This window comes from Myiozetetes cayanensis, unplaced genomic scaffold (genome assembly GCF_022539395.1).
Source record: "Myiozetetes cayanensis isolate MyiCay16 unplaced genomic scaffold, myiCay2020 scf9, whole genome shotgun sequence".
NCBI classification, from domain to species: domain Eukaryota; kingdom Metazoa; phylum Chordata; class Aves; order Passeriformes; family Tyrannidae; genus Myiozetetes; species Myiozetetes cayanensis.
Window position 1 is genome coordinate 27,162,845 of NW_026088185.1, and position 14,467 is coordinate 27,177,311.

Below are 14,467 nucleotides of genomic sequence, written 5' to 3' on the forward strand. Positions count from 1 at the left end.
CAGTTTTGGCCCTCACATCTGGTGCGCTGGGGCCTGACCTGCCCAGGCAGGACTGCAGCCAGAGCAAAAGATTTTGTGCCGGTCTGTTGTTGTCTAGTGAGAATCAGAGTAGCAGGTTTGTACTGTTCTGCCAGTCTCATTAGGAGTAGCCCCTCCATAGAGTAGACGTAGGCACATTGTTCACCTGAATGCCACCCACACTAAGTGAAATATATACTCCAGAGTACAAATATTTAAAAAAAACACCCACCTAAAGTAATTGAAACATAATTATTAAAACCTTTTATGTTACTCTACAGTACAATGTAAATTGTTCCTTTCAATTAAATTTTGAAATACACTAGATTACATCATTTAAATAATCGCAAACTCTGAAGTTCACTATCAGTGGTAGCAGAGCTGTATTTACATATACTTCTGAGATACTTCAGATGCAGCATTATGTTCCAGTCCCTAAGTCAGTTAAATAACAGACTTTCATTTGGGTATGCTGCTCTTCCACAGGTTCTACACATATGTGGGGTGTATGTGTCAGAGAGCAAAAACTCCTTTTGTTCATGTTTGCCCTTTTTTTTGCCTTTTTTTCTTTTTTTTTCTTTTTTTTTTTTTTTGCTGTGTGCATGCAGCTAAATTTGAGCAAATTGACATCTACTTGATGTGGATTAAAGATGAAAGGCCTTTCTTTTTAAACAAGTATTTTGACTGAATATACAGAGGTGAATAATGAAATACAGTCCTTAGGAGTATTGGTGGAAAACATATTTCTCTCCAACTTTCATCCTCTGTTGCATAATACTGCACCTAATTTTGACCCTGACTTTACCTAATGCTGATGAAATACAGTCAATAGTGGAAACCTCTCTCATCAAGACTGGCTTTCAACACAATCCATGCAATGGCAAGCATCATACATCATTCTCCTGCAGTGCAATATTAACAAGTTAAACAGTATTTTCCTCCAGTGATCTGCTCCTCAAGGGGAGACCATCTCTGTATATACGAGTCACAAACTGGTTGTGAGTCCTGAGGCTGGAGACCAGCATTAGGCTGTGGTGCTTCCAGTGCTGTTAAGAGTCTTTGGGAGCCAGACTCCTCCCTGTGTTGTCCATGGAGCACAGCAAGTTCAAGCCACTGAGGTTCCTGATGGTCTCTGCACGTGACATTGGCCAAGCCAAGTCTGCCTGTGCAGGACTCAGGGCCTGGTGTGAGGAGTGCTGATCATGATGTTGGGCAGCGCGTTCCGCCGCTTCTTCCAGGAGCCCAGCTCCCTGGAGTACCGCCTGATCTGCCTGAACCAGTGGTGAGTCCGTGCCCGGTCGCTGTCCCGGAACACAAACGCCTCCCTCCTGATCTCAATGAGTTCAAAAGTGTCGTCACAGTCGGGATCAGTGGAGACAATGCAATTACTCAGCCTCAAGGGCTCCCTGAGCAAATGGAACTTCCCGTTATTTTTGTCCCTGATGAGTACCAGCACGGCATCCTTCACAGGCCCTGGCTCAGCTGATTCCAGGCTGGACTCGGACACACGCTTCATGTTCACCAGGAGGAGGACCTGCATGTTCTGGAACTTCAGAGTCTTGCTGCCTTTCTTCACCCACTGGCCATCGGGGGGCTGGGCCAGCTGCAGAGACCCCTCCATCACAAATCGCGTTTCCTCGCGCAGCCAACCAACAGTTTTGAGCGCAGTTTCTCTCATCTCAATATTAATGACTTCCCTCTTCTTCTTGCTGTCCTGGCGAAAGGATCGGAGGGTCCACGTGTTCCCCTCCTGCTTGGTTTTCATGTTGATGTGCTCCAGGTGGGACTCGATGCGGCTCTTGGCCTCCCGCAGGCTGCCGTGATCGGGGTGGTACTCGGTGGTGGCCTTGATGATTCTGCTGAGCAGCAGTGGGTACTTGGTGACTCTTTGCAGGGGGGCCATCAGGAAGGACCTCAGGTTCATGCGCCGCAGTGCGGTGTTGTCATTCTGGGAGACATTGAGGAATATTCTGCAGGGATTTAAGAAGAGAGAATGAAATGGCAGCTGTTCTGCTGGCAGATGCTGCAATCCCAAAAGCAAATGAACAACATGGTGCTGCTGGGCACTGCAGCCCCCCAGGTTTTGCAACCTCGTGAATTCTTTCTTCTTAGAGACCAACAACAATTTCTGCCCCTGTGCTCAGCTGCAGAACTGTGATGAGGTGCCTGGGACACCAGCACACAGCATCCTAAGAGTCTTCTATCAAATCATAAAATAGCAAGGGTGTGATCTTTCCCTGGTACCCCCGACATAGACACGAGGCAGATACATCAGCTTATATCTGATTGTATTAATTTGTAGCACCTTTCATCATTAGATTACGCAGCACTCTAAACACGAATTTGATACTGTCATCATTTTAAGCTGAGCAATGGAAAGAGAAATTATTCGCCTGACATTCCAGTAAGCTGGGGCTAGGAATGGGAAACAAATTCAAACCATGTCTGCCTCACAGTGGCTTTTCCCACTGGAAATCCAACCTGGGCTCCGGTACAGGGACTGAGAGCTGTTCTCAGCTGAGCACTATTTGGTGATAGTTCAGTGCAGTGGTCAGTGGGCAGACACTGCTACCACAAAACATGGCTGGGGACCAACTGGTGGCCTCAGTGGAGATACCAAGGACTCAGTATTGTTTGGAGAACACATTACTGTCCTCACCCCAACAGAGAGCAGTGATAACTGAAGGAAGTTAGCATCAAACTTTGATCTAGTTGGGCTGACAAGGGCTTCACACTCAGCCTGGTGTCCTTCTGTCCCCAAAGCCTGGATGAACACACTCAGCCACGTTCTCACCTGAGCAACTCTTTTTCCTTTTCCAGTGCATTGAGCATGTTCACGGAGGAGGACTGCTGGAGGCAGTAGGTCTGGAAGGCCGGCAGCATGTTGACAAACTCTAGGAATATTTCTCCAATGCACACGGTCATCAGGTCATCATCCCCCTGCAAGGATGCAATAGATCCCCTGCTTGGTTAGCTCAGGAGAGGCACAGCCACAGAGCCTGCATTCATTCCTGGCAGCATGACCCTGTGCAGGACCTGTTGAGCACCAGAGCAAAGGGAGAGCTGGGCTCACCCTTCCTAGTGGAAAGGCAGTCCCTGCAGGTCGGGGAGAAGCAGTGCATGGGGAGGGGAAGGAAAGCTGGTCTAACTGCTTGCTCTTCCACACACAAAGAGCTGTCTTTTCTCCTCCTGTGCACTCAGCCAGCTCACCAGAGCAGGGGCTCAAAGGACGGAGTGAGTGTCCTATTTCAGAAGGGTTTACTGGGGCAGCAGTGCATAAATTAACAGAGAGAATTTAGGAGCAATTGTGCAGGGGAGGCTTGTAACTCAGTAACACCAATGGCACCTTACTTCAGTTGCTCCCAGCAACTGGTCTGGCTGGGAAGCAGTCTCCTTCAATTGTGTTACTGGCTACTTTGATGACTAGAGGGAAAAATAAATACCATGGTAAATTGTCCTCTGATTTCTGTAATAAGTTATGGGAATAGCAATAATTTGGTGCCACATAATGCTTTAAACTCTGTCAAGGTGTATGCTGCTGACATGCTCTGCAATCACTAATTTCAGCAGCAGGAGAGGGAGCAGTTCTTTGGCTGCTGGCAGCTTTTCGGTACAGTACTGAGCTCTGACTGCCAAGGCAAGATGGAGGAGATGGGGAAACCCACGGCTGTTTGTACAAGCCATTGCCTCAATAAATTTTTCACAGGGAACATCAAATGGACAGTGCACATCTGTCTTCACTGTGCCACGTTGTCCAAATTGCCAGCTTTTGAGGCACGTGTCACTCAGTCTGACATGCAGAGTTTCAGAGAGAGGAGGGATGTGTCTCCTAGAGAGCAAAATATCCTGGAGAAACTGACACAGCAACAAATGGGGTTTGGTTTCTTAAAGAAAAGAGGATGTGGAGTTGTTTAAATGTCCTTTGCAGTGACTGTCTGCTGCTCTAGTCTTATTTTTATTTCTCTGCCCTTTGACCACCATACTGGTAGGGCAGGAAAGCTCCTTTTGTGAGGCAGGTGCATAGGGTGGTACACAGCCAGTACACAGAGCTGTAGAGCAGGGAGCAGCCTGTGCTGCCTGACCCTGCAGCCAGCCTAGAGCCAAGCTGCAGAAAACTGCAAGCCAAGGCAAGCACAGACAAGCCAGCATGAAGCAAGCCAGCTCAGGGCTACAAGAGCACTGCTAGAGAGACAGACCAAGCTGAGCTCTGTGCCCCCATGGTCACACTCTTACCAGCATCCAGGCTAAGCAGTTTAGAGCTAACTTTGGTAATGGGACCATTAGGTCCTGTAAATGGGATAAATGAGCAGGACTACTGGTGGCCTGTGAGGCCAGTGGCATTACCACAGCAGAGAGTGAGGCAAGCAGCTATGAGGCCTAGCACACAGCTTCTGAAATCACTAGTTTACGATAGCTGAGGGAGCAAGGGACTAGATAGATGACCATAACCAAGGAGTCCTCCCTCCTGCTCCTCTGCTCCAGCTATGCTGCCCCAGTGATACAAAACCTATTCCTGCCTACCCGGTCTGGCCCCTTCAGAGCACACAGCATCGTACCTGGTCAAAGGCCTGATCAATCTCTTCCTGAAGTATCTCCAGGAAGTTCTCATTGAGGTCGATGAGCTCCTGGATGTTGCTGAAGATGCCCTGGAGCTGCTCCTGGCTCAGCAGCCCGGCTGCCTGCATGGGGAGGTAGAACTCCTCTTTAATGATGCGCAGGTCCTCTCCGTAGCTGGCCTCTGTGTTGACAAACTCCAGCACAGACTCCTTGCGCTCCGTCCTGCGCTTGCGGCACTTCTCGCAGAGGTCAGCCCGCCTCTGGTTGCAGTTCTGAACATCTGTCTCCACCGGCAGGTCCCTTTCTCCGCAGTCAGTGCAGGGACGGTGGGCTTCCCAGGCCTGCAAGGAGCTCAGCGTTTCAGATGCTCTGTTCCTCCACTTCCTGGCCGGCATCTGGCCAATGCCACTATCTGCCCTCTCCACATCCGCTGACTTGGTCCGGGTGCCCTCGCTGGGATCCAGGTCATCCCGGGCATCATTCACACCAACAATCCCACTGTCCGTGCTCAGGCTGCTGACATTGCTCCAGTGGTGTCTGGAGCGGAGGGAGCCACGCGGGGCACGGCGGGTCTCATCAAAGCTGCCACCATGGCCGAGGTTGGCTTTTGCTACCACTGGACCTGAGAACAGACACAAATCATTACAGGCACTGCCAGCTGCACAGAGCTCACCTGAGGATCTCTTGCCATGAGGAATCCTGGAGGGACATGCTAGATCTGGTGAAGCAGGGCTCTGAGCTGCCTCCCCTCCCTGTTTTGCTGCTCAGACTGGTGAGAGAAGCAAATGGCTCCCAGGTGAAGCCTGGAGCCTGTCATCCCTGCACTGCCCATACCTGTGAACTCATTTGGGCTACCTCTTCCCCTGCCACCCGCCAGGCAGGGACAGAGATGCAGCAGAGTAGATCCTGATTTCTTGCATGCCTGGGTACAACCCAGAATGGTTCCCTTCCCCAGGTCACAGAGTTACTCCATATTTACAGCAGCACAGCAGGCTCAGCATCCGGCCCCTCAGCCCCTCCGAGTGTGTACCATAGTCCCGCTCCTGCCGGCGTTTCTGCGCGTGCTGCCGCGCTGCAGCCGCGATCTTCAGCTCCAGCTGCTTCCTCTTCACCGAGTCTGTTGGCATAGGGTCACTGAAGTGTGGCCGCAGCCGGCACTCCCGCTGGGCCTTCGCACCATCCGTGCTCTCGTGGACGATGTCGGAGCTGGATCGGCGACAGCCGGGACTGGGGGTCTGCAACAAAGGCAGGAAAGGGTTTGGAGCAAGGCTGTGGTCAAAGTGGCACCTGGTCTGGAGCCACTGGACTTTAGTTGACAAGGCAGAGGAAAGGCAGTTCATCAGCAGTGGGTTTGTAAATGCAGCTCCTCTACATGATCATTAAGGAACCTGTTCCCTCTGGTCCTTCTGTCATGCTCAGTCCTAAGAGCAAGAACCCCTTTCCCTTTGCTGTTGTGTAGCTCTGAGCACACAGGGGGTGGGATCATGGCTGTCAAATACACATGAAGGAGTCAACAGCACAGCCCAGGCCAGGGGCCTGTTCCCGGGAATCTGAGCTATCTTGCCTCTGCTCTGTGAACATTTTGGTGCAGCAACTCCGTCCTCCCTGCCCTACCTACATCAGCAGTTTGACCAAGAGGGGACTAGGAGGGAGTCTGATCTCCCAGACACTCTGGAAGCCATGAAGGCATTATTGTTGAACTCCCTGAAAGAAATGCAGTGGCACGTAGGCAGGGGCACAAAACCAACTCTTGTTTCATTAACTGTATAAAAAAGGCACTGGAAATGCTTCTAACAGAGTTTAATCACTCATGGAAGTTGGTGTGACTTCAGATCGAAGGCTCCCAGCCTGCCCAGATCCTACAACTAAGGGATCCTTCAGAGCTTCTAATGAGGAAAAAGTCCTGAACACATGAGGTGAATTCCTCTCCCTTACATTCCCTGCAGGTGGAGTGTCGCTGGATGTCTCATTGCTTGGCTTGTCCTCCCAGGTCTCTGTTGCCATGGACATCGCTGTGGGCTGCTGGCTGTCCTCCGGAGGTGGGAGATCAGCTTCCCTCAGATCACACTGTTCCTTGGAGGGGGATTTGGCAGCAGTCTCAGCATTGCAGCTGCAAGGGAAGAAGCAGATTCTGATGAACATCATGGATGCAGTTGTCCTGCTGTTCCTGACACAGATGAGACTGAGCACCAAGCCCCAGTTCGAACAACCATCCACAACAGTTCAGGGAAAGTGCAGGCAAGAATCATGACTGGTCCAGCATGGATGGCTGTCCATGCATTTTAGGGGCTCTAAGCACAGCTCAGTTAAGGTAGTGCAAATTGGGTAACTGCACTCTTGCCAACATCACTCTGGGTTATCAAGTCTTGGGTGTTCACAGGGCATTTTTGTGTCCATAAAACATGAGGTTCTCCCCAGGGACCAGAAAAACTTCTTTCTAAGTTAGGCCATATCCATATTTGCAGCTATTTAAAGAGGTGTTGTCAACACAGAAACCATATTGCTCATCTGGAAGAAAACCTGCTAAAAACCAAAATACTTTGAAGGGATTAGAGGATTAAAGGAGCTTTCCCTCTGTTTTTCATTTCTTATGATCCCAAGCCCACTGAAACCACTGGAAAGATATCCCCTGCTTTCAGTGATCTCAGGATCAGGCCTTTTGGTGCACTTAAGAGACCTGAAAAGATTGGCAGAGTCTGTTGCTCTCACTTGGCAATTCTGGGATGCCCTTATTCACGGCTGTCTGGTGCTAACATGGGCCTGGTCTGGCTGATACAGGCAGCCTGTTCCAACCCCATGTTCCCCTCTCTGCAGACACCACCACCTCTCCAGACAGACACAGTCTGGTGCAAAACCACTGACTTGACAGAGTAGTTGACAGGCTGTTGTTTGTGATACTACTTGTGATACTTTTTTTTTAACAGACTCTCTAAGACACCTTATTTCCATGCATAATGAAGCCTGCTTGGAAGAATATTATTTTTTTTTCATTTTGGATTTCCTTTATTTTTATGGACTTGGATCCCTTTACAAAGAAAGGCTGTGAGGACTGGATACGGATGCTTGCATATACAGGAAGCCAAAGTCTGGAACACATTTCAGGTTATGCACATATTTTGTGCTTAACAAAAATCTCCTATGAGAAAAATCTGCTTCTTCTTAAAGGCTTCACTTGTGAACTTATGCTGATAGGTCATACTGCTAATATGCAATTCCAACAGTGTCAGCTACAAGCAAACACATGAGACAGATGGGCATTCTCCTTACAGTGAGTGACAGTTGGCTCTGATAACAAACCATCAGCCAATACTGAAATTGCTGAAGAGGGAACAAATTTCCCAGGACACAAACTGTCTCTGTTGTCAGGCCAGAAAAGTTGGTTTGCATCTTTCCAGCTGATGCTTTTTCATCTTCCTCCATTTATGCTTCCAGGTCCCTGCTGACACTACCAGTTTAAAAGAGTTTAGACGTGGCTTGCGCAGCAACGCCAACAGTGCCAACAGCAGGCTCACGGCTTTCACTTTTTGTTGTCACCCTCCAGGTCTCTACTGCCCAGCCTGCAGAAAGGGGATACCAACATCAGCACTGTCATGAAGCAGTCTGTAGTAGGGACTGTGTCAGCCTCTTACAGGGCTGCAGTAAGAGCAGCGCAGGAACACAGCAAGGCTCTGGTCACATCCTGGTACTGGCCTGGCCTGGCCTCACTTGGGGTGCCACTCCTTCAGCCCTGTGTAACTGCCTGTGTGGCTATGATCTAAAATCAGTCTTGAAATTATACGGGTTTAAAAAATACACCTGACCTCACGTACTCCCAGCCAGATCGTTTCACCAACGTTTCACTGAGTTGGGTAAAGTATGAACAGTTCAGCTGGGCACACTCACGGGAGGGGAAGCACAGGTTAAGGAGCAAGAAGACTCTTGAGGATGATGTGCTACTGTTAGAAAACCACCCATTCCAAAAGCTGCTCCTGCTCAAACAGTTCCTGGTTGAAACACACAGAAAGAGGCACAGAGAGGCAACGGGATGTGTCCAAGGTCAGCAGCAGAGCTCATAACTGAAATATTACCTTCTTGATCACACCACCTATCACCACACAGACCAGACTCTCAGAGAGATGCTGAGCTTTCATTTATCATTTTTACAGTGCTTCAAAATCATCCACTTAAATATGGGAAGTACTCCAGGATATTACTGCTCCGTTAAGTGAAGCTGACAGCAGCTCTCTGCAGACCAGATGCCACCATTTACTGTGGTTTCCATAACCCAATAGGGATATTTAAAAAAAATCTCCAGCCATGACCTGCAGTGGGAATAAGAGCCAATACTACCCAGAGAGCTGAGCTACGGAAACACTACTGGAGACTGAGAAAGTCAATCCACCCCATGGCTGGTCAGCGAGAGGTGAAAAAGGCAATGATGCAGAGCCCACCTTGTGTGAAAGGAGATTTCTTCATCCCTGCTTTGACTGCTCTGCTTCTAATTGGGATTAGAATTCTCTTGCATGACGTACTGGCCATGTGGTGCTGGGGCAAGTGCTGCTTCGCTCACCAGGAGTGTGACCAGAGGGATGTGGGCAAAACAGGGAGGATACAAGCAGTTTTGTAGAACCACAGCTTCGGGTACTCCTTCAACCTTTGCCTCTGGCTAGGAGGAAGAGGGGACATTGCCAAGAAAACAGGATATTGCCTCTTTCTCCACTCCCCTCCTCCTGACAGAGATCTGTGCTGCCAACAGGTCTGCACCACTGCCTGCTCAAGCAGTCCCCTCTGCCCTCATGTAGAGCTGCAGAAGGTGGGACTCTGGCATATTTCCTCCTGATCAAACCACGTGCTGGGACAGGAGTTTATGCCTGGGATTGATACCAGTTTTTCTTGTTCCCCCCCAAGACAAGTGATACACTCGGGCCAGCACAGGGAGGATATGTTATCTTTGAATGTCTTTTTAAACCTCTGGGTCATCCTCTCTGAATCTCACGGAAGCAGAAGCACTGGGGGTGTGGTGTACAACTGGAAATGCACCTGCTTTCCTTCACGGTCTCTATGGGACTCTTCATGCTTGTATCATTGTCCAGGCCAGCCCTTTTCACATGTTCCTGACTCCTTCTGACTCATGGAAACATTTTTCTGCACACCTTCCCTGCTGTCACTTGCCTTTCTGACTTGGAGTCCTCTGCTGTGGGAAGTTGGTATTCTACCCACCATCCTGGTGTCATCCCAAATACAGACCAACACTCTTTTCAGGAAGTCTTCTTTCTTAGTCACGTCTTTTGCTTCTTTGTGCAGGTTTCTATTGTCACCATATCCCCCATTTCACAGACACAACCCCCTGGTCCTTGCATACCCTTACCCAGAACAATTTGCCATTTAACCATTCCAGAATGTGGACTATATATTGAAATGCTTACAGGATTTCCACCTAGATCTCAACACCCCTTCCCAGCCAGGACTACAGTCTAAATTAAAGGTATCCAGTGACTGACAAGGGGCCTAAAGCTGCCATAATTTCAAGACTGAAAATCAAATCTTCACTGATGAAATATTAAGTCAATTGAATGAGTCTTAACTAATTAACTATGAATTACTAGGGAGACAGTTAAATTACAGACAGAAATGCTTTGTAAAACTGTAACACTTACACAGAACCACTAAAAAGAGAAGACAATTTTAGCTATTCTATTCTATGACACTCCATCACAACATCTCTACCAAGGGCTTGCTGGGCTCAGTATCAGTGGAAATGGGACTGAATCCTCAGTTTTCAGTTCATTTCATTTAGAAGTTAGAAAGAATGTGGCCTGGATGTCAATTCAGGTCCATTTAGGACCCATTAGGGTACCATTTAGGACCCAAAACATCCAGACAAATAGTCTCTCACCTCTGCAGTGAGAATCAGCTTGAGTAGTGAATATTCAGGCACATTACAGTCTCAGGTGAAAATGATGGAAAAATGAAAAATGTTCATAAAAAGGAAACTCGAGTTTCCCACTAACCAGTGCTTTGGCAATAACAATTACCATTAATTGATGTTATTATTACAGAAAATAAACAGGCCAGGCTGGTTCCTTCACATGAAACAACCTCTCTCATCCTGGAACCACTGTCATTCTCATTTTTAGAACAACTATCATTTTGATGTTAATAAAATCACTTCATAGATTTTAACAAATCCAACTAGGGAGACTGAACACATTCACAGAAACAAAAACCACTGTAGATATTAAAAGCAAAAAAACCCACACTGAAACCATAGAGGCCCTGGGCAGGAAGTGTTTGGAGGCCAGGAGAGTAGTGGGAAGAAAGATCATATGCACTGCACATTTCCTGTACTTTGCTATGCATTCACCTTGGGCTCCAGATACCAGTCAAACCTTGGATCTGCATGGAGGCAGCTGTTCCTACACTCTCACTCACGGCTTGTGCCAGGCTGTGTATTCATTTCACATCCATGACAAAAATAACCCACTCAGTGAAAATGGCTGCATACTACAGCCTTCTCATCTGCTTCTTCATTGGGTTTTCACACTCTAGAAAAAAAGCACAAAGGCTGGGCTGGACAGATGAGGGAAGAGTTTGGGGCTCTGACACCACCTACTTCCCTTTGGAATGTAAAGCTGCAGAAGTATTTCTGCTTGTCACTCTGCTTCAGCTCCACAGAATTTCTTTCAGATGACTTTGCAGAAATCACTATTGTCTCCTCTAAAACCTGAGTCCAGTCTCAGAGCCCATGCACTCCAGAAATACCACAACAGCGTACAAGGTCGATACCCTGGCATTTCACACGCTGATCTGTGGATTGCAGAAGCAGCCAGGAACCAAGTCAAATGCAATTCCTGGCAAAGCCAGCCATGAAAGCCAAGTGCATGGAAAAAACCCATTCCACCAACACTTATTCCTCCTTTTCCCATCAGCCTTATCTCATGACAAGACAGTGATAACTGCCCCAAATCCTTAGCTTCTAGAACTTTGCTGATTCCTATTAAGCTGCCCTGCATTGTAAGGGATCCACTTCTCTTTGGCAGGAGAGAGGTAACAGGACTGCAGTGTCCAAAACTAGGATAGAGAAAAAGCAGTCCTTGTGGACGTCTTTCCCAGAGAAGGGGAAAACCATGGTTGGAGAAGACGAAGGAAGACTTTACACAACCATTTTCTCTCTCTGCCTACACTGAGTTGGCAGGTGAGCAGTATTTGCAAGTGTTTTCACTCACTGCTGTGTGGGTCTGCAAAAGGTGGTTAAAGACTCATAGCAGCCACCTTGCTTGTCTGCTGGTTCACTACATACAGGCAGTGAGTGAAAGGACTTGTTGCTGCGTGTCACACTATCTAAACTCATGTCCTGCAGTGGTAGGACAGACTCTACATCTTTCTTCAAAGCAATCATATTAGCACTTTGTATCCCTTGTCTGTCTTCTACTTTTAACAGACGATTAAAAAAAAAAAAAAAAGAGACATTTCAACAATTTAATGCAGAAATAAAATGGGTGGGAATTTGGGTGTCAGAACTACTAATGGCTGCTGTCTTTACAGGATTAAGGTGCACAAAAAGGCGAAGTCTAGATGAAAATGCTTTTTGATGTTTAATCCTACGCAAAGATGTAGTTTAAGCTCAACAGCTTAAAGACATGTCCATGTGGCTATCAGAGACTCTAAGATCAAAGACTCTGCCAACAACGCATTTATGCTACAGGACTTAAATGTACATATCAGGAGAAAGACCAGATCATTAACAAGGGAACTGCTTTCAAGTGACCCCATGGAGCATGTTACCTTTTCTTAATAAGTTCCAAGGCTGAACCTATGAATTCATCCTTCATTTTTTGTAGCTTAGCTCCATAACTGGATAAGTCTGTGGCTTCTAACAGCAGCGATGAACAGCAAGAGGACTGGGCTTCAGAAGCCAGGGACTGCCCTGCAAGGTGGAGGACATCATTTAATTTTCTTGTCTCTCCTTTCTGCTGCTCATCACTCAAGATCTCCTGCCCAGCTCTGTGTATTGCTACTGCCTGTAAAGGTGATCGTGGAATTGGACTGGAGCAAATAGGGACTGACGATGTATCTGGGCTGGAGGTCTGGAAGGTTTTGTCCTTCACCTCAGGACTGCTCATTCTGAAACCATCCCATGTGGCCGGATACTGGGAAAAGCCAGTAGAGGTGTGGTTTTCATGGAATACATCATCATCATCCTCTGCTGTGACAGCAGATTCATTCACAGCTTTGGTCCCCAGAGCTTCTGAACAGACATTCTTTTCCTCCTCTAGCGTCGGGTTTGCAGGCAGACCCTTATTCAAGCAATCTGTTGTCTCACTGCTGCTGGTAGATGAATTCCCTTCCTTTCTTCTCATCTGCTTAAATTCCTCAAAGGTGGGTATGTAGAGCCTCCCTTTACAGCGACCTTTCTTGCTCTGTCCCAATGTAACTTTGTCATCTGTTTCCCCACTGTATTGTTCTAGGGTTTCTGCTGTTCTGGATTTGCCCATCTCATGGCTTTCCCCAGTGTGCTGAAGGGGCAAATTGGGGGAGCTATTCTGCCTTCGGAGCTGAAGCCTCCTCTGAGCCTCCTGCTTGATGTCTTCTGGACTGATGATCCTGTGTGCAAAGCACAGTCCCTGTCTCCCCGTGAGGCTGTGCCTGAGGGCAGTGTGTTCCACCAGCACCGTGCAGTAGTTGACAGCACAACCGTTCTTGCACTGCCGGCACACCTGGCACTCAAAGAATTCCCGGGCCATCAGGTCAGGCAGGGCCACCTGGGGACGCACTGGCTTACAGGGCTCTGCCACCTTACTGCTGTGCAGCCTCAGCTTCTCCTTCAGCTCTTTTTTGGCATCCCCACGTAGGGTTCTTTCCTCTGCAGAAGGGAAGAGCCACTGAGGCACTTTGGCAAAGGGAGGGAGGAGCACGTTGTGTGCAGATCCAGACGTCTGTTTAGCATGGAGAGAAAGGTTTCTCAGAGAGTCCGATGTGCTCTGTACCGGGGCCACTTCCACACAGCCTTCTGTCCACTGACTGGTGCCTCTATAGCGAAAGATGATCTCGTTATCCAGGCTCCGGCAGTGAGAATACAGCCCAGAGTCGGCAACTGTTGCCCAGTGAAGGTTCTCCACGCTCCGATACATCCGGTTTTCCACAGGACCAGCCAAAGGTGCCTTGCCCTTGTGGCAGTAGTCTAGAGTGTGGAAGTCCCCAGAAAAAATGTGAGTGTCTAGGTTCTTTAGTGGATGCATCCTGCTAACCGAAAAATCCTTTAAGCCATGTTGTGCACAGAGCTGATTACTTTGGCAGCTCGAGATCACCCGGCAGTGTTCCTGTCTCTCATCAACACTGATGTATGTCATAGCAAATGCACATGGAGGCTCTAAGACAGTGGCGTCTAGGGGGACAGGAGGGAGCTGGGGTGTCGCTTAGATGGCAGTCAGTGTCCACAGACCACAGACAGCACAGTGTGCTGCTGGGGACTCACTTAAGAGAGCTCTCACATGGGTGGAGTCGCCATGCGCAGAAGACCTGTGAATGGAAGGAAAGATGAGTTACTGAAGCAGCCTGGTGGTGACTCGCAGGATGCAACAGCAGGTCTGCTTCCAGGGAATGCAGAAGCCAACACCAACAGCTTGCGTAGGAACAGAGCAGCATAACTAGGAGATGAGCCATAGGGCTTGGGGCAGGGAATCTTTTTTTCCTCTAGCCAAGCCAGCAGTGGCCTTACACTACCCATCTGAATTTGGAGAAGTTTATCCTACCTAACCTCAGCAACTCCCTCACAATAATGTGGTTTAACTCCAGTGACAAATGCTTAGAAGTGCTTGCTGCAGGCCCAGCTTACTCTCACTGCAGCACTTCAGGAGACAGCAGGTTTACAAGAGATAGTGAGGTTCTTGCCCTCAAAAGGGGTGCAGACAAG

At 48.4% G+C, this 14,467-nt stretch overlaps 1 protein-coding gene across 3 annotated transcripts in view; it reads right to left on the reverse strand.

Annotated features, from left to right (window-relative positions):
* Positions 1–256: 256 nt before the first annotated feature.
* The window catches only part of LOC126652701 (uncharacterized), a 45,420-nt gene continuing 31,209 nt past the window's right edge, over positions 257–14,467 (reverse strand). For all 3 annotated transcript variants that reach the window (XM_050339747.1, XM_050339750.1, XM_050339746.1), the window contains 6 exons: positions 12,340–14,073; positions 6,511–6,685; positions 5,606–5,810; positions 4,575–5,197; positions 2,813–2,958; positions 257–1,988 (listed from right to left, as the gene is read on the reverse strand). In XM_050339747.1, the coding sequence (XP_050195704.1) occupies positions 1,193–1,988; positions 2,813–2,958; positions 4,575–5,197; positions 5,606–5,810; positions 6,511–6,685; positions 12,340–13,904 (3,510 nt within the window). In that variant the 5' untranslated portion in view covers positions 13,905–14,073 and the 3' untranslated portion in view covers positions 257–1,192. The remainder of the gene's footprint in view (positions 1,989–2,812; positions 2,959–4,574; positions 5,198–5,605; positions 5,811–6,510; positions 6,686–12,339; positions 14,074–14,467) is intronic.